Here is a 23,995-nt window from a genome sequence, read left to right as displayed (position 1 = left end):
CTCCGCGTGGCCGCCGCTTTCCGGCGGTAAGAAGCCTTTATCGGGAGGCTGAATTTCGGCCCCACTGTATATTGTTAGACGTGCATTTACATTACACTTATACTGTGGTAAAGAATTGATAACTATCACCTGAACACTTTAAATTAATTAACCAGATTAAATGTCACTGCAAATAAAATCAAATACTACGTACCTTTCCGATACATGTGCAGGCTACAGTTTTTTGATCAAGTAACCACACATGCAAGTTTCTTTGCATTTATAAGCGTGACCTCTTACAAAAAATAACTTATTTATATACCACCTTCAACCCAAGAAATGTTCCAAAGGCGCTTTACAGAAGTGTAATCAGAGAAAAAATTGACAACGAGCCAAAGAAGGAGACATGCGGGAGTAGGGGGGTGACTAAAAGTCTGGTTAAAGAGGTAGGTTCTAAAGAGGGTCTAAATGATGCGGAGAGGTTTAGGGAGGGAATTCCCGAACTTTGTGCCTAGATGGCTAAATGAAGCGACTGCCAATTGTGGGGTGCAGGGAGTGGGAGTGGATTAGAGGCTGGGGGAATACAGAGTTTTTAAAGGATTGTTGGGATGGAGGAGGTTACAGAAATAGTGATGGGAAAGCCTATGGAAGGATTTGAACACTTGGATGAGAATTTTAAATGAGGTGTTGGTGGACTGCGAGCCTATGTCAGTCAGCGGGCACAGGGATGAAAGGTGAACAGGACTTGGTACACATTAGGATACGGGCAGCAGAGACTTGGATGAGTTCAAGTTTATGGAGGGTCGAGGATGGGAAGCATGCCAGAAGAGCATTAGATTAGTTGAGTTGGAGGTAACAAAAGCATGGATTTCAGTAGCAGATTGGCTGAGGCAGGGCAGAGGCGGGGCAATGTCACAGAGGTGGAAGTGGTCTTTGTTATGAAGATGATATGGGGTCAAAGCCTCAGCTCAAAGTCAAATAGGAAGTTGCGAACAATCTGGTTTAGCCTGAGACAGTGGTGGGGGAGGGGGATGGAATTGGTGGCGAGGGAACAAAGTTTGTGACGGTGGCCGAAGACAATGCCTTCCATCTTCCCAATGTTTAATTGATAGAAATCAGGACAGGATATCAGACAAGCAGTTTAACACAGACAGTGGAGTAGACGAGAGAGGTGGTGGAAAAGTATAGCTGGGTGTCATCAGCATACACGTGGAGCCTGACATCATATCTTCGGATGATGTCACTGAGGGGCAGCAATTAGATGAAGAGGAGGAGGAGGAGGTCAAGGATAGTGATTACAATACAAAGGTGAGAAGGGATGCCATTTAAGGAAATTCTCCAGCTACAATTGACTAAGTAACAGTTGAAGCAGGCAAGAGCAGCCCCACTACTCAGCTGAACAACGGAGGAACATTGGGGGAAGATGGTGTGGTTGACCATGTCATTCTCTGCAGCGGGTTCGAGTAGGGTTAGTGCACTTTGGTCACTCAGTGTCAGAGGATGTAATTTGTGACTTTAATTAGGGACATTTTAGTGCTGAGGCATTGACGAAAAACCCATTGGAGAAGTGCAAACATGGAATCGCAGGAAATATGAGCATGGATTTGTCAGTTATAAATTGTAAAATTACTGTATCTTCAATATTAGATTCTCACTCATTTCTTAATACATTCCAAATGTGAAATGTTTGCACGATCACAATGATGCTTGCCAATCAGGATTCTCAGAGTTTCACCATTCATGCACCAGCTGAATGTCCTCAATCTAGCTTATAAAAGAAAGACTTGCATTTATATAGTGCCTTTAACAACCTCAGGACAACACAAAGATTTTTGGTCAATTAAGTACTTTTTTTGAAATGTAATCACTGTCGTAATGTAGGAAACGTGGCAGGCAAGATCCTACAAACATAATGTGATAATTACCAGATAATCTGTTTTTTTTTTAAGTGATACTAGTTGAGGAATAAATATTAGCCAATACACTAGGGCAAATTTCCCTGCACTTCTTCAAAATCGTGTCATAGGATCTTTCAAGGGGACTTATCTTATCCGAAAGTGAAGCACCTCCGTACAACATTCCCTCAGTACAGCACTGGAGTGTCAGCCGAGATTTTGTGCTTAAATCTGAGTTTGACTTGAACCCATAACCTTCTGACTCAGAGGCAAGAGTGCCACCACTGAGCCAAGGCAGACACCTATATAGCAGTGTACAGAAAATAATCACAGGATATGCTTAAACAGGGATAATTTAAGAATGGTCAGCAATAAGAAAAATGTAACTTTTACTCTATGCAGTTTTGCCTCTTATCAACATTAATGTGCTTCAAGTAGTAACAAGAGATGCTGTTCGTCAAAGTCTGTAGTCAATTTAAAATAATTACATTTTAAAATAAACAGACAATTGTTGCACACTTTCATTAAGCAGCTAGTGGTCCTTTGCTACACCAGATGTCGAGAGTGGACATCAGCTCAGAAGTAACCCAACAACCACATTTCACAACATTTAAAAGGCACACTATAATTTAATGAGAATATATAAGCAAGCCCGCATACCTCCATGAAATATAGAAGTTTAAAGGGTGATTTGATTGAGATTTTTAGGATTTTGAAAGAAAATGATAGTAGTAGTAGAGATAAACTTTTCCCGCTGGTGGGGGAGTCTAGGACAAGGGATCATAACCTTAAAATCAGAGACAGGCTATTCAGGAGAGAAGTTAGGGAACACTTTTACACACAAAGAGCGGTAGAAGTGTAGAACTCGCTCCCATAAAAAGCAGTAGATGCTAGCTCAATTAATAATTTTAAATCTGAAATCAATGGATTTTTGCTAGCCAAGGGTATTAAGAGGTATGGGTTTAGGATACAGATCAGCCATGATCTTATTGAATGGCAGAACAGACTCGAGGGGCTGAATGGCCTACTGCTGTACCGATGTACCTGTATCTCAGGCAAATTATATTGTATATATAGAATATATATATGGCGTTATACCTCAACTTCATTGACACGGTTTTGGTCTGAGGTCATTCTGAGTCAGTTACAGTGACAGATGGGATACGGAGTCTTTGTTACAGTACTTCTTATTGCCTGACTGTTCAGGAGACCAGCAATTATATCAATTCTAAGTTAGCAAAGTACCAATATAATGGGAATAGTAAAGTAGCATGAGCACTCCTATTCATTTTGACATTAAGTTACAAAGGTCTGTAGTCTGGTTTAGTATATTACTACCAAAGAACTGCCATTAGTTTGTAGCATGTAACTACCAGATTGGTAGAAGGTGAACTTGGTCTATATTTGTCTAGAAATTCCTACGTTCCAATGCATTTATCACTGTTAAATAAATGCATGGCAAGGGCACTTTTACCAGATATAGGCTGTGTTATACATCATCAAAATAATTCATTAAGCATGATTATAGATAGGGTCACAAATGCAGCTTTCATGGAAAAATTGATGGAATCATCGAATGGGTTTCCTAAAATACTGATAAAAATCTCAACCATAATGAAAATGAAATTTGATTTCTTCAGTCATCATAAAACAGCGACCCTGATCACTTAAAGAAATAGATAATTGAAAATTACTCACTAGTTTTACATTTCTTACTGCACTGCAAATTCTAAATAAAACCATACTGGCATTGAAACAACACTGTTTTCAGGAAAGTGGGACTAATTGGAGCCGGCATAGGCATGATGGGCTGAATTACCTCCTCCTGTGCTGTATGATGCTATGAAAAACATACAGAACATTTACTGCAATATGCAGAACTGTCACAATATTAATTATTATAGACTTTATTACATTTTTAAAATGTCACCTTTTTTGTTGCTTTCTCTTGAGCACTAATGTCTAGTAACTAAATGTTGGTAAAAATCCACCAATATACTCTATACTGGTCATTAACCTAGAACTTGCAATAATCCTCTTTGACAGTGTATATTTGGTTGGTTCTCTATAACAGCCAAAATGCATCAAAACTAACAAATCATAATAAAAATAGCGATCCACAGGAAGGGGTTTTGAAACATGCAACATGACTTCCCAGCAACAGGTATGCATTACAGGTGAACAATGTGCATTTGGATCAATACAGTTTAGTTATAAAATGGCAATGTGATAACATGACTTCATATCACAACTATCTTAGGGAGGTGGTTTATTATTCATGGTATAGGCGTGACAGCCAAAATCTGGAAACCTCAGGACCGAGGCCATTCCAGGTATTTCCGGATTTTGGAACGTCTTTGCCTGGGCCGAGATAGGTAGGTAGGGGTGGGGGTCAGTCGGGCCGAGGCTGGGGGAGGTCGGGTCGGGAGGGCGGGGTGTCGGTCGGGCCAAGACCAAAGGTGGGGGGGGGGGGTCGGGCTGAGACGAGGGAGGTTCGGGGGGAGGGGGAGGGGGTGAGGAGAAAAAGGGGAGGCTGTGATTGGCCGTCAGCGAGCGTGAGGGCTGGAGGAGGTCGGGCGGCCGGAGGTCAAGCCAAGGCCGGGGGAAGGAGGAGGTCAGGCCGAGGGAGGGGGAGGAGGTCGGACCGAGGCGGGGGGGTCGGGTCAAGGAGGGAGAAGGTCGGGCCAGGAAGAGGGAGTGGGAGGCTAGGAGGGAGGAAGAGGTTGGGCCAAGGGAGGAGGAGGAGGTTGGGCCGAGGGAGGGCGGGGGAAGAGGAGGTCAGGCTGGGGGGGGGGGGGCAGGGGGGAAGAGAGAGCAGGAAAAGGGGAGGCTGATTGGCCCGTCAGCGAGTGCTGGGGCCGGGGCAGGTTGGGCGGCCAGAGAGGGGGAGGGGTCGGGCCGAGGAGGGGGAGGTCGGGTCGAGGACGGGGAGGTCGGATCGAGACCGAAGGGGTGGGAGGTCGGCCTGAGGAGGGGGGGGGGGGGGGGGGGAAAGAGGTCAGGCCCGGGCCAAGGGAGATCAGGGGAAAGTCGTAGGGCGGGTGGGGGAGAGAGATCGGGAAAAGGGGAGGCTGTGATTGCCCATCAGCAAGCATGAGGGCCAGGGGTGATTGGGTGGCCAAGGTGGAGGGCCGATGCGAGGGAGTCCGGATTTCGGAACATTTTCCGGTTTCCGGTGACCCTGTCACGGATTGGCCCTGTGCCTGGACTCCAGAGCTCCTGATTTTGGACGTCGCACCTGTACTCCCTTGATCTGTGTTTTTTTTTTATATGAAGTTGAATACAGGGCATCATCTATTTGGAAATACTGAAAGAGCTATCCAATTATTCCCACTCCCCTGAAAACAGCATTGTTTCAATCCAGTATGGTTTTATTTAGAACTTGCAGTGGAGCAAGAAATATAAAACAAGTATTTTTCAATTATTTCTTTCTTTAATTGATCAGGGCCACTGTTTTGATGGTTGAGATTTTTTATCAGTGTTTTAGGAAAATCATTCTATGATTCCATCAATTTTTCCATTAATTTTCTGACCTCGCTGAAACCACCATTTAGGTCTCTACAACCTTTCCTAGTTGCTGCGTAGTGTGAATTATGTCACTCTATAGATATGGGGACTTCCATTTCAGACAGGCCGGAGAGTCAATTTCGAGCTCCACAACCCTGGAAATAGCACATTACTGCATGGTACTGCGGCATTACCATCCTGCATTTTCACTTCTGCAAATTTAATATAAAAGTTAGTATCAAATAAATTGGGGTAGGGGAAGGAGAAGAAAAACTGAACAGTAAATCAATGAATACAGAAACGATCACATAGATGTGGAGCTTTGAATATTTAAAACTGCACTATTAAATAGTTTATAGTTTTGTAATATTTACACTACAAATGAGTCAGAAGAAAAATTCAATTATCCATGAAAATTAGCAAAATATACCACTTTCAGAGTTAAGATTGTGAAAATTAATTACAGTAAAAAAAAAACTACTCTTTCCTTCTAACTAAATTACATAAAAGGTAAACTGGTGAATAATAAACATAATTAATGGTTTGTACGGAATATAAATCATAAATATTGAAGACAAATGAAAATATTTTTGCTGGATTAACATTATAATTTTAATTTGGCAGAAATCCAGTTCTGAGATCAGTAGAATCCAGTTTAAAGATGCCTGACTAATTCCAATTACTCTGCTTGTACATCTGGTTATGTTAAGAATCTATTGAATCCAACACGAATTAAATAATTAGAACCATTGTGCAGCTTAAAATCAGTCTGAATTAATTATATTAGGATCGGCCTCCAAAGCAAATAAAATAATTTCTCATCCTTAAGCATTAAATGGCTTCATGTTCTCTACAGATCTTGCAATTCTGTAAAATCTATGAAGTACATTCCATTATCTTCACTGGTGACCCACAGACAATCTGCTTATTGGAACACATTAGAGTCCCTCTGTCTCATTACAAAAGCTGAGCTATGTCAGCAAATGAGCACAAGACACAAGCGCTCTTCCTCATGGGTTTGCAGAAGGGCAAAGAGGATCAAAGACACTCGGATCAGAGTGAATATGGTGCTAATTAAACTGCGGCAGATGACTAAAAGAGCTTGTCATGTGCAATACGTGCACTGGGAATGGTCATATTAAAAATGCAGAATGAGCACCAAGGTAGGTAACATCACCAAGTGCACATTTCTATTCTTTCAATATGCTGTGAAAGTTGTGACAGTTTCTCTAATTATACGCAGTAATAGACAGAAGAGGCCAAAAGTCAGGAAGGTGAAAATTATTCTCCTTTCCTAAGATGCTGAGCCCTGGATTTGAAATCATGCCTGTCTGAACACTGTTCAACTTCAACAAAGGTTAATAGCAATTAAATGCAGCAAACTAGACTAAATGAGAAACAGGTCGTGATATCACTGTACTCATTGGGAACAGAATAACAGAATTCCAAACAACGGAGCTTGGCAAAATGTTAAGAAATTTGTCTAGGGCATGAAAATAAACTGTCATTGTAAAATAAAATCTCATCCCCAATAAAAATGATCAATACAAACTCTAGTTATCCATAGGAGAACCAAATTCAAGTTAAAAGTTAATTTAACAGAACTGATGAGAATGACTGAATTGGATACCAGTAATGGAGATGTTAACTTCTAATTCACATACACTAACATTCCTCCTCTCCTCAGCTCATCTACTGCTGCAACCCTGATTAACGCTGTGATTATCTCTAGACTGGACTATGCCAACTGGCTGGCTTCCCACCTTGCACCCTCCGTAAACTTGAGCTCATCCAAAACCCTCCTGCATGTATCCTAATTTGCTCCAAGTGCCATTCACCCATCACTCCTGTGCTTGCTGACCTACATTGGTTCCTGGTCTGGCAATGCCTCCAATTTACAATTCTCATCCTTGTTTCCAAATCCCTCCACGGTCATGCCGCTCCCTATTTCTGTAACCTCCTCCAGTTTTACAACACTACGAGATCGCTGCACTCCTCCAATTCTGGCCTCTTGCCTATTCCCGATTTTCATCGCTCCACCATTGGCGGCTATGCCTTCAGTTATCTGGGCCCTAAGATCTAGAATTCCCTCCTAAACCTCTCCACAGCTCTAACTTTGTGCTGCTTTAAGATGCTCCTTAAAACCTACCTCTTTGACCAAGCTTCTAGTCACTGTCCTAATATCTCCTTATGTGGCGAGGTGTCAAATTTTCTGATACCGCTCCTGAGAAACACCATGGGACATTTTACTACATTAAAAGTGCTATCTAAATGTGAGCTGTTATTAATTTTCAATTAAAAATCTCTCCAGTCCAGTTAATGGAATTGTGGTTACTGAAGGCACCTCCTTATTACAATTTGTTTTCAAGGGACAAACTAATTTCTAGCGCATGTGATATGGTCCCAACTCCCCACCTGGAAGAAACCATGGTCTAGAAGTTTGTTTTCCCCAAAACCGGGTGCGGGGATGTTTTAGCATCACTATCCCCGTTCAGAGGACTGCAAACAGCACACAAACCACATTATGCCTGTTCATTTCAATGATTGTGGCATTCAGCCCACCGCTGAACATGCTACTGACTGGCTGAATGTTCAGCGGGGGGACACAAGTTCATGCGAAGCTAGCACCAATTAAAGCTAGCATGCACTACTTAAAGACAGTCTACACCTCTTAAAGCACAGGTGCATTCTCCCTCCAGATCATCATCGAACTGGCCGAGGAAGACAGTGAACAAAATCAATTAATGATGGCACAACAGGGGGCAGAACGCGTGCACCAAGGTTCTCTGGTGCAGCTTTGGAGGCCTTGGTGCAGGTGGTCAATAGGAGGAAGGAGGTTTCCTTTTCCACAGGGGGCTAGGAGGCCCTCCAGGCAACAGAGCAAAGTGCAGTGGGAGCAGACAGGCACTGTAATAAATGTCAGCAGTGCAGCCCTGAGGCTGCAGGTTCAGTGCAGAAAGTTTAATGACCTCACACGAGTGGTCAAGTTCAGTGAATTCATCTCCAAATGCCATATCCCACCATATGCACCACTAGTCTCATACATTGCTCAATGCACCATGCCTCAATCACTCACCTACCAATAATCTATATCAAACACGACTCATACCTCACATTTACAGCTTCACCTCACCCCTCACAACATCTCAGCTTGGACACACTGTCAGCTATTCAACTATGACAGGCACAGCACCCAAACACATTGCACCACATGCACTGACACATTTACCTTTCTCTTCCAGAAAAAAGTGGTGCATAACCAGCGCCAGCAGAACCTAACCGGCGGGGGACAGGCTAGCCTCCATCACCTCACTTCCATGGAGGAGACTGTCCTGGCCATTCTTGGGAGGGGCATCTGAGCCCATGGCCAGCTGCGGGACTTAAAGAAAACAAGATGGTGGCATCCTCATACGCAATCCCCCTTCTCACATACCACTTGCCTCTCATCCCATAATCTTCTCTGATTTACAAGCTGCACATGGTGTAAGCATGCACCTCTTGCTTTGCCCCCCTCTCTGTACCACAACCCTACCCTTGTGCCTTTCTTATTTCAGAAACCCAAGAGATCCAACCTGCCCAGCAAGTGGTTCAAGAAGAGGAGGGAGAGGAAAGTAATGATGAAGAAGAAACACTATCACTCAATCCGATACTCCCAGCCACCAGTTCAGATACTGGCATTAAGCGGAGTTTAGAGGGTAGCTTCGAGGCAGGATCTGGTCATGGTGAGTCACTGGGCACGTGTGGGCTGCAGCCAGGGCAAGGGGAAAGGGTAGCACAGGTGCCAACTCTCCGGAGGGTGAGGTCGCACACGAGTTCTGCTGTAGAGGACTCGGATGAGGACTTTGATGGTGCAGCCTACAGAAGAACGCTGATGGGTATGCATAACAAAATGCTTGGTGCATTGGTAGGCCTTCCAGAAAGTCTGAATGCAATGTCAAGGAGCATTGCGCAGAGTTAGGAGCCCATGATTTCCAGCATAGAAAGGGTGGGTAGATTCATTAACTTGTGAACCCAACCATGATGCAACGTCTGATGTCTCAGCTTCCAGTGCAGCACAAGCACAAGCCACCTTGCATCTTAGTGCTGCAGTGGAAGCTCAGACTTTCTGCCACGCAAGCTCAGACTGTCGCCATCATAATTGGGTTTACCAGTGTGAAATGGGGATTGGGTTACCAGTGAGGAAAGGGGATGGCAGGGTGTCACAGCAATCCATCCTCTTAACAGATGGCTAGGAATGCTGAGGCACCAACCCGCGGGCTCCGTGGAGCAAAGACCTACTGTTCTCTCTCAGGATGATCCTCTTACCACTGTCACTCCACCAGTGCCATTGCCTATCAGCCATCCAGCCCAGACTGCTGCTGCCCATGTCGAGGTGGTGTAGTCCACACCCGGGCCTTCTAAGCCCAGAGATGCTCGATGTCGTCCTGCAAAGTCATCTGCAGTCTCCCACACTGAAAGTCAGCAGCCTTGCTGCAACCACTGGGATAGCACTGTGTAGAAGCACGAAAACCGGCAAAGGCACACTGAAGACAGACACTAAGGGACTCCATAAGGGTGATTAGTTCACTTTGTTCTGTTATAGTGGATGGATTGATGGATAAAGTTAAATTCAAATGTTTCTTCTGTGTTGGCTTTTATTTCAGCATTGTGGCCAAAAAGGACACTGTGAAAGTGGGTCATTTTAACTCCCAGGCCTCATTTAAGTAATCCAGGACAGTCTGGATTTTAGAGCACCCATGACTGGGAGCAAATGGTTTAATCAGAACTCTTGAAGTCAGAAGCAAGGCCTTCTCCACTTGCAGCACCACTCCCTGTCACTTCATCAACTTTAAACAACACTAGGAATCTCCAAACACTTCCACAAAGAGCCAGTAGATATTAATCAGCAACTCATCTGAGAATAGTTGATGATCCCTTTAAATATCGCTGATAGGGGGTTCTTGTAGCTGTTGAATGGATGTTCAGCTGTGCGATGTAAACACTGGGCGTTAGTTCCAGCGTTGAGGATGAAAATGGCAGCGCTGGTGTGAAATCAGCGTTGCATGCTCATTGATGTCATGATTTGCATACGCTTCCAGCGCTGACGCAAACGCTCTCATCAAGACGCCGTCCGGCGTGGTCCGCATCAGAAGTGCGCATGGCTCGGACGCCATTTTCAACCCAAAATGGCATCTGTAGCGCCCAAAGCGACAGGCACAACACAATCAAATTTTTATGCCCATAATTGCAACATTTAACATCTACCAGGTTGTTCAAATGTGCAACCCAAAACTGTAAATTTTTTTAAGTTCAATAAAAAAATTTTCTGCAATGTTATTTGAATCTGATTAAACACTATCATGCTTTTGTAAATTATTTTCTCTCTTGTACTGTCATCATTATCACCATAGGCAGTCCCTCGGAATCGAGGAAGACTTGCTTCCACTCTTAGGTGGCTGAACAGTCCAATACGAGAACCACAGTCCCTGTCACAGGTGGGACAGATAGTCGTTGAGGGAAGGGGTGGGTGGGACAGATTTCCCGCACGCTCTTTCTGCTGCCTGCGCTTGATTTCTGCATGCTCTCGCCGATGAGACTCAAGGTGCTCAGCACCCTCCTGGATGCACTTCCTCCACTTAGGGCGGTCTTTGGCCAGGGACTCCCAGGTGTTGGTGGGAATGTTGCAGCTATCAGGGAGGCTTTGAGGGCATCCTTGTAACGTTTCCTCTGCCCACCATTGGCTCGTTTGCCGTGAAGCAGTTCTGAGTAGAGTGCTTGCTTTGGGAGTCTCGTGTCTGGCATGCGGACAATGTGGCCTGCCCAGCGGAGCTGATCAAGTACTGCAAAGCCATCACCACACACTATTTGTCAACTCTGGCACTAACAGCGTTCCCTAGCCACCGGCTCCATCCCTCTCCCTAGCATCTATCTGAGGCTGAACCAGACTGTTTGCAACCTTGGTATCATATTTGACCCTGAAATGAACTTCCTGACACATATCCGCGGCAACTAAAACTGCCTATTTCCACCTCCGTAACATTGCCGGCCTCCGCACCTGCCTCAGCTCATCTGGTGCTGAAACCCTATCCATGCCTTTGTTACATCTAGACTTGATTACTCCAACGCACTCCTGGCTGGCCTCCCACATTCTACCCTATGTAAACTTGAGGTCATCAAAAACTCGGTAGCCCGTACTTGCACCAAGTCCCGCTCACCCATCACCCCTGTGCTCGTCGATCTACATTGGCTCCTGGTTAAGCAATGCCTCGATTTCAAAATTCTCATCCTTGTTTACAAATCCCTCCATGGCCTTATCCCATCCTATCTCTGTAATTCCCTTCAGCCTCACAACCGCCCCCCCCCCCCTCCCCCCGAGATGTCTGCGTTCCTCAAATTCAGCCCTCTTGAACATCCCTGATTATAACTGCTCAACCATTGGTGGCCGTGCCTTCAGCTGCCTATGCCCCAAGCTCTGGGACTCCCGCCATAAACCTCTCCGCCTCTCTTTCCTCCTTTAAGACGCTCCTTAAAACCTACCTCATTGACTCTCAATTGCCGTAATTTCTTCTTCTGTGGCTTAGTATCAAATTTATTTGTTTTGTCTTAAAACACTGCTGTGAAGCACCTTGTGAGGTTTTATTACGTTAAAGGTGCTATATAAATACAAGTTGTTGTTGTTGTCTGCTTTTGCAATTCAAACTGGTCGGTGTAAAATCGCCTCCTGGAAGGGAGGTCTCGTATCTGGAGGCTTCAGTGATTCGGATCATCTTCGGGTTGATACTGCCATTTTGCATTGATGTGTATCCAAAATAATGTTCAACAATGCAAAAGTGGTCGTATAAATGCAACAGCAACTTGAATTTATATAGCGCCTTTAACATAGTGAAATGTTCCAAGGCACTTCACAGGAGTATTACGAGATAAATATTTGACACCGAGCCACATAAGTAGAAATCAGCGCAGGTAACAAAAAGCTTCGTCAAGAGATATGTTTTAAGGAGCGTCTTGAAGGAAGAAAGAGAAATAGAGAGGCGGTGAGGTTTAGGCAGGGAGTTCCAGAGCTTGGGGGCTAGGCAACAGAAGGCACGGCCACCAATGGTTGAGCGATTATAATCAGGGATGCTCAAGAGGGCAGAATTAGAGGAGTGCAGACATTTCAGGGGGTTGTGGGGCTGGAGGAGATTACAGAGATAGGGAAGGGCGAGGCCACGGAGGGTTTTGCAATAATCAATAACATGGATTAAGCAAGTGCAGAAGCAGCAAAAGCAATAGTAACAAAGGCACGGATGAGGGCTTCAGCAGCGGATGAGCTGAGGCTAGGGCGGAGACGGGCAGCATATGTTATGGAGGTGGAAATAGGCGCTCTTAGTTACGCTGCGAATATGTGGTCGAAAGCTAATTTCAGGATCAAATATGACATTGAGGTTGCGAACAGTCTGGTTCAGCCTCAGACAGAAGTTGGGGAGAGGGATGGAGTCAGTGGCTAGGGAACGGAGTGTGCGGGGACCAAAAACAATGGCTTCGGTCTTGCCAATATTCAATTGGGGAAAATTTCTGCTCATCGAGAACTGGAAGTCGGGCAATCAGTCTGACAATTTGGAGACCGTGGAGGGGTCGAGAGAAGTGGTAGTGAGGTAGAACTGGGGGTCATCAGCACACATGCGGAAACTGCCGCTGTGATTTGTGTAAACTTCAAAAAGCTCATATATAATTTTAACAATAGACAAAATATCTTAAGTGCTTTAAGCAATAGAGATGTTCAGACTGTGCTGTGCCTGCATATGATCTGTCTGAAGAATCATTCAATAACTGCCATAGCTAGAACTTCGGTTAAAAATAACGTTGCATAATGCAAAGGTGGCCATATAAATGCACCCTTATTTCTTCGGCTTCTTACAATGATACTCTATAATAGTTATAAGGAGGTGCACGTCAAGACTGATTAGGTCTCCAATCTGTCTCCCTCGGAAGTAGCTCCTCGTCTTCCCTAGCATAGTTCCATTCTAGATAGGCTGGCTGACATCAGAAGTGCAATTGGTCAGAAATGCTTTCTAAGTTCAAGTTTCTGTTTTGGTTACTGTCTTATCCCTTCATTGCTGCACCATCTCGTTGGACCATAAAAGAAACTGAAAATGTCACCAAAACATTTCTAAAAGTCCACTTTCAAAGCTAGTTTAATTTAAATGGCTCTGATGAAAGGTCATCAACCTGAAATGTTAACTTTATGGGGCTGAAAATTCAGGTGCATTAGAAAGCTGGTAAGTAGATCCATTTTCAGGACTTACCATTTTTTCAAAGTCCGACAGGAAATGGATCATAATGGGGCGGGCCTTAGATTCAAAGCCAGGCTGACTGGCTGAAAATGGGTTGCTCGGGCACTCCGCCGCTGTCAATCAGCGTGGAGTCGTGGTGACGTCACAGTGCATGTGTGTCACTGCGCTCTCTCCTCTCGGTTAATGGGGAGAGAATCTATCATTTTTTAACTTTGGCCACCAGGGAGGGTTTCGGCCAGGCCAGCGGCCTGGCACTCAAGAGGGGGTGCTAGACTGTCCGTTGGCGGCCCAGCTGAACCAGGGGGTAGTATTTTGCCGGCTGATCGGAGCAGTGGGCCCTCCCCTTTAAAGGCGGCTGCGCTGCTGGGCTGCACTCAGTGCAGAGATGGTGCACTGGCAGAAAAACCTGCCGGGGGCACCGCGCGGTGGGGGATCGAGGCATTCAGGTGAAAATCAATGGGTAAGTATTTTTATTGCTTTTTTTATTGTTTTCATTGGCGGTGCAATCACTCTGGCGGGATGGGGTCCAGGCCGAAAAATCCCCGACCTGAATTTAGGTCGGGTTGGCCTGTTGACCTCAAAGCGGTGGCCATTCGATTTTTAGGAATGGCCGCCGCATCTCCTATTTCTCTGTTTTTAATTTCAATTCAAGTGGTACTTTGGAGTACCAGTAAATCTCACTTATATGCATTCCCTGTTACAATGCAGCAGAGTTAATATAACATGGGTTCTCCCTTGTGATTCCCATGAGAAGTTTTCAATGCATCAATACTTTCTAGGGATAGCTAGCTGGCCCTTCACACAGCATACATATAGGCTCAGGAACAGGTCCCCTTACCATCTCCTTTTGCTTTGTATAATCATACGTTTTGTCATTTAATCTCTCCTGTCTTCCACCCTATCACAGATCTTCCCTTTTGTTCTTTCCTTCCCTCCCCGCTTTTGCTGCTACTGCACTTGCTTAATCCCTGTTATATCTCTAACTTTTTCCAGTTCTGACGAAAGGTCATTGAACTGAAACGTTAATTCGGTTTCCCTCTCCACAGATGCTACCTGACCTGATGAGTATTTCCAGCATTTTCTGTTTTTGTAATAGGTCACATGGTCTAATACAGAGAATGACATGCACTGGGGACATAGTATCTTAAGTTAATGTTGGATGTGAATTATGAATATTCCAGTGCAGCTACCAGATAGAGGTGAAAGCAGTTTTGGCTGGAATGTAAATGACCTCTGCTGAGTTAGTTATCATTTGTGTTATAAGGTCTAATAAATGATTAAACATTTCTGTAGCAGGCTCAACCTATAATAGTGACACAATTCTTTCACTCAAAGTATAAACTAGAAAGAACACACAATTGGATATTTTATTAGCCAATGCAACACATAATGATATTGATACGAGAAGAATTCCCTGTGGACAGTCCTCAGACGTGTGATGCATGAATTGTACTAAAGCACTACACTATTGTATTTATTTATATTCTTGGATGTGTGAATGCCAACAAATAAAACTTACTGTTACAATCGACATGAGCCAACTTTGTTGCTGAACCAGAGATGGCCAGAAATTAATGATATACCAAAGCCTTTTTTGTTGCAGCAAACTGATCAAAATTTCTGTTAAAATCAAATAAAAATCAATTAGGACTTGCATTAATAAGCTCATCGAGGTCCTCGAGTCCATCTGGCCGACTGAAGTTGCGAGAAGGTTGGCTGCAGACCACGGTACTGTCCAATCCCCACGAGGGAATGCCTATAGGCACTCTACGGATCTCATCAGGGTAAAGTGCTCCATCTGCCCCATCTGAACTCAAACATATTAAGAAAAAGAATTAACTTGCTGACGAAGACATGAACGAATGCTATTTTAGTAGGAAAAGTATCAAGCATAGTTTATGAAAAATTGCATATTAGTCTACGATCAACAAAAAAAAATGTTGAGTGGCTGCCCCAGAAAATTAGCACCAACCTCTTCCAGGCTCTGCATAAGGATTTCCAAACTGTAGTCCAGGATGTTTTACAGGTACAAGAGGAGGCTCCAAAGAATAAGGGTTTGGATACTGCAGTATATGTTGTGCATCTTGGGGCCTTGAACTTGGTGAATGTTGCTCTTCAGGAACCCTTTCACCATCTTTTGAGAGTTCCTAAAAAGAGCAGTAAAACAGTTAGTTACGGAATAATTTATACATCCAAAGCCAAAATAAATAGTCGTTTGTAACTTGAAGCTACAAACTTCTAGATCACACAGCCAAACCACATTAGAAAAAGCACTTCAAAATTAGGTAACCTACTTATTTCCTCTTTAAATTTATTGCAAAACTAAAAGCCAATATTCCAGTTGCACATGCCAAGAGAAACTTTAGATTTTATAAAATGCATTCATAACTTACACCATTATATATAATGTGGTCTTGACGACATATTGTTAAAATCGTAAAAGATTCTTGTACAGCCTAAATGATACAGCACACTAATGCACCAACATCTTGTGCTATGGGAAAAAGTCTTGTTCTTTCCTAGGCTTTCCAAACAATTTTTTAGGTGGCGGGGGAAGAGAAAGACAAAACTAAGCACTATTCCACACTGAATTTGAAGAATAGCCAATAAGATGTTATGTAATCTAAATAATCCTTCATATCTCAGAACAGGAATCATATGAACAAACTACTTGAGCCACTTGCCCTATTCATCTCGCCCTTTCCCTTTTCATTATCAACGACTGCCAATGTTGCTTTAAGTTCTTTTACTTCCTGTTCCTTCTCCGAAAGCAGAACCTGTAAGAAACGATGCAAAGCAAGAATGATTTAGTGTGTTTCATTTCAACATCATTTCGGATGGGAATAGTGTGACGTGTTTGTTTATGTTTGTACTTTAAGTACTTCACACAAAGTTTAAAATGCTCAATGATAGCACTCCCATTTGAGTCAGAACATTGTGGGTTCAAGTTCTCCTTCAGGTGTGACATTCCTGAACTTACCTCATAACTAGCCACTAAACTTGCTAAAAAAAAAGTTAGGGCCTGTCCATTCCAGACTAATCTAATCTTTCTTTCCCTCTCTTTATGTTGCCTTTGTATCTGATTTGACACGGAATTCACTATTCTAACTAACACTTGCTGGTTCAGACTCTCTGCTGCTTATTAACAATTGTACAATATGATTGGTTAAGGAGATACACAGTTACTTGCCCTGTTCACACAGGTCCCAGATGCCCTGTAGAGGGCACTTTTAGATGATTGGCTGGCAGTAACTTGCTGTGCAAAAGTCCATCGAAAGTCTATGGGCAGGTGCAAGTCTAACGAACGGCTGATGCTGTTCGTTTGTCGCTCAGAGCAAAATCAGGCCCTTCATAATCTTAGCATTCTGTTGGACCCGGAGTTGAGCTTCAAACTCCACATCCTGTCCATCAAGACCACAACCTCTGCTCCTACATCAGCCTCTTTGTTGCTGAAAACCTTAGACATGTCTGGGTTACCCCAGACTCAAAGAGCGAGGGAGTGGGACTAGCTGAGGTGCTCTTGCAGAAAGCTGGCACAGGCTCGAAGAGCCAAATGGCCTTCTTCCATGCTGTAACCATTCTATGATTCTACTCCTAATGCTTTCCTTGCTGGGGTCTCATCCTCCACTCTCCATAAACTTCAACGCATGTAAAGCTCTGCATAATCTGTGCCACACAAAGTCCTGTACACCCACCTACATAAGTTCTCCTTCCTCCGATACATCAATTTCAAATTCCGTGTCTTTATCACAAATCCCTCAATTTAATCCATTCCATCTGTAACCTCCTCCTATCTTGTATCCTATTCTGAATGCTCCATTCTCCTGACTCGGGACTTTAAAGAACATAAGAAATAAGAGTAGGAGTAAGCCAATACGGCCCCTCGAGCTTGCTTCGCCATTCAATACGATCATGGCTGATCCGATCATGGACTCAGGTCCACTTCCCTGCACGCTCCCCATAACCCCTCAATCCCTTATCAATTAAGAAACTGTCTATCTCTGTCTTAAATGTATTCAATGTCCCAGCTTCTACAGCTCTCTGAGGCAGCAGATTCCACAGATTTACAACCCTCTGAGTGAAGAAATTCCTCCTCATCTTAGTCTTAAATGGGCGGCCCCTTATTCTAAGATTATGCCCTCTAGTTCTAGTCTCCCCCATCAGTGGAAACATCCTCTCTGCATCCACCTTGTCAAGCCCCCTCATAATCTTATACATTTTGATAAGATCACATCTCATTCATCTGAATTCCTATGAGTAGAGGCCCAACCTCCTCAACCTTTCCTCAGAAGTCTTCTGGAAGTCCAAATACACCACATCCACTGGTTTCCCTTTATCCACCCTGTTTGTTACATCCTTTTGTGCCTTTATCCCACCATTGGTGGCAAAGCTTAATATTTGTTATAGTTCTTGAATCTCCATCTCCAATTCCATAATCTTTTAGTAAAGCTCAGGGCACTACAAAGTAGACAGTCCAGTCCTATTCTTTGGGACCCACTCCTTAAACCTATAAACATTTTCTCAAGATCTGCTTTTGGGCAAACTTCTGGTATCTTTCCTCATTTTGCTTTCTTATCTTGCTAGGTGATTAACTACATCTATATAGAACATTTCTTTACAACAAAGTTGCTATATGAATATAAGTTGCTGTTGTTTATCAGCACACAATCCAGGCTTTCACATCAGCATACTACTGATGGAATTCTGCTTTGTGGGAAGTTGTTTTTTTGATGAAACATTAAACCAAGGTTTTGTCTGCGTGTTCAAGTGGATGTTGAAAATCCAATGACACTATCTGAAGAAATGTTCTCTCCGTGTCATGACCAATATTCATCCCTCAACCAACACCAGAATAGATTAGATGATCACCTCCCTAATTGTGAGACCTTTCTGTGCACAAATTGCCTTTTCAATAACAGCAACTATACTTCAGGAAGTAGCTGTGAAGCACTTTGGAATGTTCAAGAATGTGAACGGTGATATATAAATGGATGCTCATTTCCTCAAGGGAGAAAAATTGCTTGGGGATGCAATCCGTCACATCCCTGCCTACTCCTGATCCCCACCTCATTTCCTGCTCCAGGTGAAAGAAAAGGGCCACCCGCATATAGCAATGTGCATTTCAACTAAATGCAAATGAGAGAAAGGGTGACACCAACATTTTTCCTGCAATTTACACCCTTTAAAAAATAATGGTATGATTTACTTCAAGGAAGTTGCTCTACAAAGGTTAGGTTTAAAATGATGAGAAAGCCAAAATCAATCCCTTTTTTAAATGAATGCTCAATATTGTCCATATAAATCACATTTCACTTGTAAAACTGAATTATATTTCTATATACATGTCATAATACTGTGATTTCAAGTTCAAATAGTGTGCTGAAAACTAATTTCACAGTAAAAACTATTAATTTTCTTGGCATATATATTTTCAAGCATGTACTATAAAATACCTTTACATAGAGTAAAGGACTTAATATAATGTAGTAATTTTTTCATTCCTCCTTGAACTCCGTGCACCTTCACTAAGATAACTGTACAATTGCCAAATCATTGACAGAGGTTAACAAATTCACTGATGTTAATTTAATTTTTGAATGCACTTGTCTTAAATGACTTCTTAACCTTTTCTGATAGCTTATTCCTGTCTCCTTCCGTCACAAATCCAATGCGACATGTCAAACCTATTACTCTCCATTACAAACCAATAGCCACCTGCAAATTTTGTCAATTTATTACATGCAGCAATTTTTCCTAATTTGCAAAATTAGCCTACACATTTTGCTTATTTGCATAAATGATACAAAGAGGACAAGTAAACATCTTGGGTCATGTTTATTTCTTAACTATGTCCACATTAAAATTAGCTTTAATCAGCATAATTAGGTATACACTCACACATTCCGGCCCCCTCCCTCATGCGTGAATTGTTGTATTTGGCGCCAAAATATTAAACCTTGCCAAAAAGGAGTTATAATTATTTTTATGTTGTATCACAATTCCTTCATTGTGAGTAAACTTAAAAAGTGAATGCCATTTGGGATAGCTTATATAAAATTACTCAAATTTGTTGTGTGCTTCACAGGGAAATCGAGAGGGGAAAAGACAAATTTATGTATGCATACAGGTGATACCATTCCTACTGCTTAACACGGAATTAGTTTAGATTTGATAATTTTAGGCTTAAGTTTAAAACATGAAGCAGTAGCATATTCATAAAGCATTTAAGTGTAAATATTATAAATTTGACTAACCATGATGGCAGTGTGGCCCTTTTCGCCAAAATCACAAGTGGTTTTCCCCCCACCCCCCGTCACCCCCACTCATAAGAACATAAGAAATAGGAACAGGAGTAAGCCATACGGCCACTTGAGTCTGTTCCGCCATTTAATAAGATCATGGCTGATCTGATCATGGACTCAGCTCCACTTTCCCGTCCGCTCCCCATAACCCCATATCGTTTAAGAAACTCTCTATTTCTGTCTTAAATTTATTCAATGTCCCAGCTTCTACAGCTCTCTGTGGCAGCGAATTCCACAGATTTACAACCCTCAGAGAAGAAATTTCTCCTCATCCCTGTTTTAAATGGGCGGCCCCTTATTCTAAGACCATGCCCTCTCGTTCTAGTCTCCCCCATCAATGGAAACATCCTCTCTGCATCCGCCTCATCAAGTCACCTCATAATCTTATACATTTCGATAAGATCATCTCTCATTCTTCTGAATTCCAATGAGTAGAGGCCCAACCTACTCAACCTTTCCTCATAAGTCAACCCCCCTCATCGCCGGAATCAACCGAGTGAAACTTCTCTGAACTGCCTCCAAAGCGAGTATATCCTTTCGTATATATGGAAACCAAAACTGCACACAGTATTCCAGGTGTGGCCTCACCCATACCCTGTATAACTGTAGCAAGACTTCACTGCTTTTATACTCCATCCCCTTTGCAATAAAGGCCAAGATTCCATTGGCCTTCCTGATCACTTGCTGTACCTGCATACTATCCTTTTGTGTTTCATGCACAAGTACCCCCAGGTCCCGCTGTACTGCAGCGCTTTGCAATCTTTCTCCATTTAAATAATAACTTGCTCTTTGATTTTTTTTTCTGCCAAAGTACATGATGTCACAGTTTTCAACATTATACTCCATCTGCCAAATTTTTGCCCACTCACTTAGCCTGTCTACGTCCTTTTGTAGATTTTTTGTGTCCTCCTCACACATTGCTTTTCCTCCCATCTTTGTATCGTCAGCAAACATGGCTACGTTACACTCGGTCCCTTCATCCAAGTTGTTTATATAGATTGTAAATAGTTGGGGTCCCAGCACTGATCCCTGCGGCACCCCACTAGTTACTGGTTGCCAACCAGAGAATGAACCATTTATCCCGATTCTCTGTTTTCTGTTAGTTAGCCAATCCTCTATCCATGCTAATCTATTATCCCCAACCCCATGAACCTTTATCTTGTGCAGTAACCTTTTATGTGGCACCTTGTCAAATGCCTTCTGGAAGTCCAAATACACCACATCCACTGGTTCCCTTTTATCTACCCTGTTTGTTATATCTTCAAAGAACTCCAGCAAATTTGTCAAACATGACTTTCCCTTCATAAATCCATGCTGACTCTGCCTGACTGAATTTTGCTTTTCCAAATGTCCTGCTACTGCTTCTTTAATAATAGGCTCTAACATTTTCCCAACCACAGATGTTAGGCTAACTGGTCTATAGTTTCCTGCTTCGTCTGGGACCTTCTGCTCCTTCAAGCACCTCACCTTTTTCCACCCCCTTTGCCTCTCCTTTAAAATTCTAATTTCTCTGCTGCCCCCCCAAGCTTCTCACCAAGATATCGAGTCTCCTTTCCTCCCACAGTCTCTGATCTGAACGATTTTAATCATAATTTCAGTTGTTGTTAACCATTTTCCTCTGAATTCACTGACTATCTGATTAGTCTTTAACTTTAAATCAAACCTAGATTTGTCTCTACTCCTCTGGAAATTTCTCCTCCTTTGAGCACCTCACCTTATTCCACCCCTCTATCACTCATTTAAAATCCTTGTTCTGTACCATCCATTCAAGTGACATGCCAAGTTTCTCACTGAGATATCATTCTGTGTCTGCCCCAGAAAAAACTCTCCCTCAAGTCACTTGCCACTGCATTTTCAAATTCCCAACTATTTAGCCTTTGGCCCTCCATCCATCATGACATTTCTGCAGCTGTTAAATCACACCCTCTCCTAAAGGTGATGTCCCGATTAAAACCATTACTCTGTCATCCTAGTTGTTCCCCCTGGTATATCACTCATCTCCACTCCCTTAAGTCCATTGGACGCATATTTAAACATTTATGGCAGACAACTGGTTTAACCGGCCATTGCCGATCTACTGGACCATATAAAGCACTATCGGATCCTGCTCTCCACTGCTAAAATTGCTCACTATTCAAAGGTCATCTTGGAATGCAAATATAACATCTGGCTTCTCTTCTCCACCACAAACTGTACTCTTAAAATACCTTCCCATGCCTCCTCCCTCACCTCCAATAACAAATGCGAGGAGCTCATGGACTTTTTGTCACAAAGATTGAGACCATCCGTTCAGCTGCCTCTACAGCTTCCCTGCCTTCCCCTAGCTCATCGGGCCAAACTTCCCCATATGTTCCCTACTGCCCTTCCCCTAAACTCTTATCTTTCTCTAGATTCTATCCCATCTCCTGCCATGCTCTCTCCGAGCTCATCATGTCCACAAGACCCACCTCCTGCTCCCTCAACCCTAGTCCCACCAAACTGTTGACCACCCAACTTCCCATCCTGGCCCACATATTAGCTGATGTTGTGAATGGTTCCCTCTCCTCAGGTACTGTCTTCCTCCCCTTCAAATCTGCCATCATCAACCCCCTCCTCAAAAAACACATCCTTGACCCTGCTGTCCTTGCAAACGATCACCTCATCTCCAACCTCCCTCTTCTACCAAAAGTCCTTAAATGTGCCGTTGCCTCCCAAATCTGCCCTCCTCTTTCCTGCAATTTCATATCTTAAAAGCTCCAATCAGGTATCTGCTATCACCACAGTAATGAAAGGGCCTTTATCAATGTCACAAATAACATTCTTATGTGACTGTGACCATGGTAAACTATTCCTCCTCGTCCTTCTTGTCGTATCTGCAACCTTTGAGATGGTGGAACTGCCTTGCCTGGTTCCATTCTTATCTATCGAATTGTACCCAGAGAATCACCTGCAATGTCTTCTCTTCCCACTCCCATACCTCTGGAGTCCGCCAATGATCTATCCTTGGCCCCCTTCAATTTCTCACCTGCTGCCCCTCAGCGACATCATCTGGAAACACAGTATCAGGTTCCATATGTACGCTACCGACACTCAGCTCTATTGCACCACCACCTCTCTTGATCCTTCCACTGTCTCTAACTTGTCACACTACTTGTCCAACATCCAGTATTGGATGAGCAGAAATTTTCTCTAACTAAATATTTGGATGATTGAAGCCATTGTCTTTGGTCCTTGACCACTGTTTCCATCCCTCTCCCTGGCATTTGTCTGAAACTGAGCCAGACCAGTCACAACCTTGGTGTTGTGTTTGACCCCGAGATGAGCTTCCGACCACATATTTGCTCCAAAGCTGCCTACTTCCACCTCCGTAGCATCGCCTGTCTCCGACCCTGCCTCAGCTCATCTACTGTTGAAATCTTCACTGTGCCTTTGTTACCTCTATATTTGACTATTCCAATGCTCTCCTGACCGGCCTCCCATCTTCCTCCCTACATAAACCTGCACTCATCCAAAACTCTGCTGCCCGTATCTTAACTAGTACCAAGTATTGTTCACCCATCACCTCTGTGCTTGCTGACCAACACTAGTTCCCGATCCGACAATGCCTCAATTTTAAAATTCTTATCTCTGTAACCTCCTCCAACCCTTCGAGATCTCTGACTCCTCCAATTCTGGCATCTTGTGCGTCCCTGATTTTAATCGGTCCACCAATGCCTTGGCACTAAGCTCTGGAATTGACTACCTAAACCTCTGCACCTCTCTCTCCTCCTTTAAGATGCTCCTTAAAATCTACCTCTTTGACCAAGAAATTTATATATAGAAATTTACAGCACAGAAAGAGGCCATTCATCTGTTCTGATGTTTTCTTCTATGGCTCGGTGTCAACATTTAAAAAAATTGATGAGCTCTCTTGTTAAGCACCTTAGGACATTTTGTTACGTTAAACGCACTATATAAATGCAAGTTGTTATTTGTCCGCCGTAAACCTCTTCCTCTATATACGTTCATATTCACATGCATGGCCACGCACTCGACCATACCATCTCCTCTGAACACTCTACTCCCATTCTTCCTCGCACAA

The 23,995-nt window shown here is 43.3% G+C and overlaps 1 protein-coding gene across 4 annotated transcripts in view; it reads right to left on the bottom strand.

The window, feature by feature from the left end:
• The window catches only part of tax1bp1b (Tax1 (human T-cell leukemia virus type I) binding protein 1b), a 276,059-nt gene that overhangs the window by 53,581 nt on the left and 198,483 nt on the right, over positions 1–23,995 (bottom strand). For 3 of the 4 annotated variants that reach the window (XM_070880822.1, XM_070880819.1, XM_070880820.1), the window contains 3 exons: positions 16,318–16,410; positions 15,606–15,780; positions 15,289–15,440 (listed from right to left, as the gene is read on the bottom strand). In XM_070880822.1, coding sequence (XP_070736923.1) covers positions 15,289–15,440; positions 15,606–15,780; positions 16,318–16,410 — 420 coding nt within the window. The remainder of the gene's footprint in view (positions 1–15,288; positions 15,441–15,605; positions 15,781–16,317; positions 16,411–23,995) is intronic. The other variant, XM_070880821.1, reaches the window with a different exon arrangement.

This window comes from Pristiophorus japonicus, chromosome 5 (assembly GCF_044704955.1).
Source record: "Pristiophorus japonicus isolate sPriJap1 chromosome 5, sPriJap1.hap1, whole genome shotgun sequence".
NCBI lineage: Eukaryota > Metazoa > Chordata > Chondrichthyes > Pristiophoridae > Pristiophorus > Pristiophorus japonicus.
Note: the sequence above shows the minus strand (reverse complement) of the source record. Positions and strands in the feature narration are given on the sequence as shown.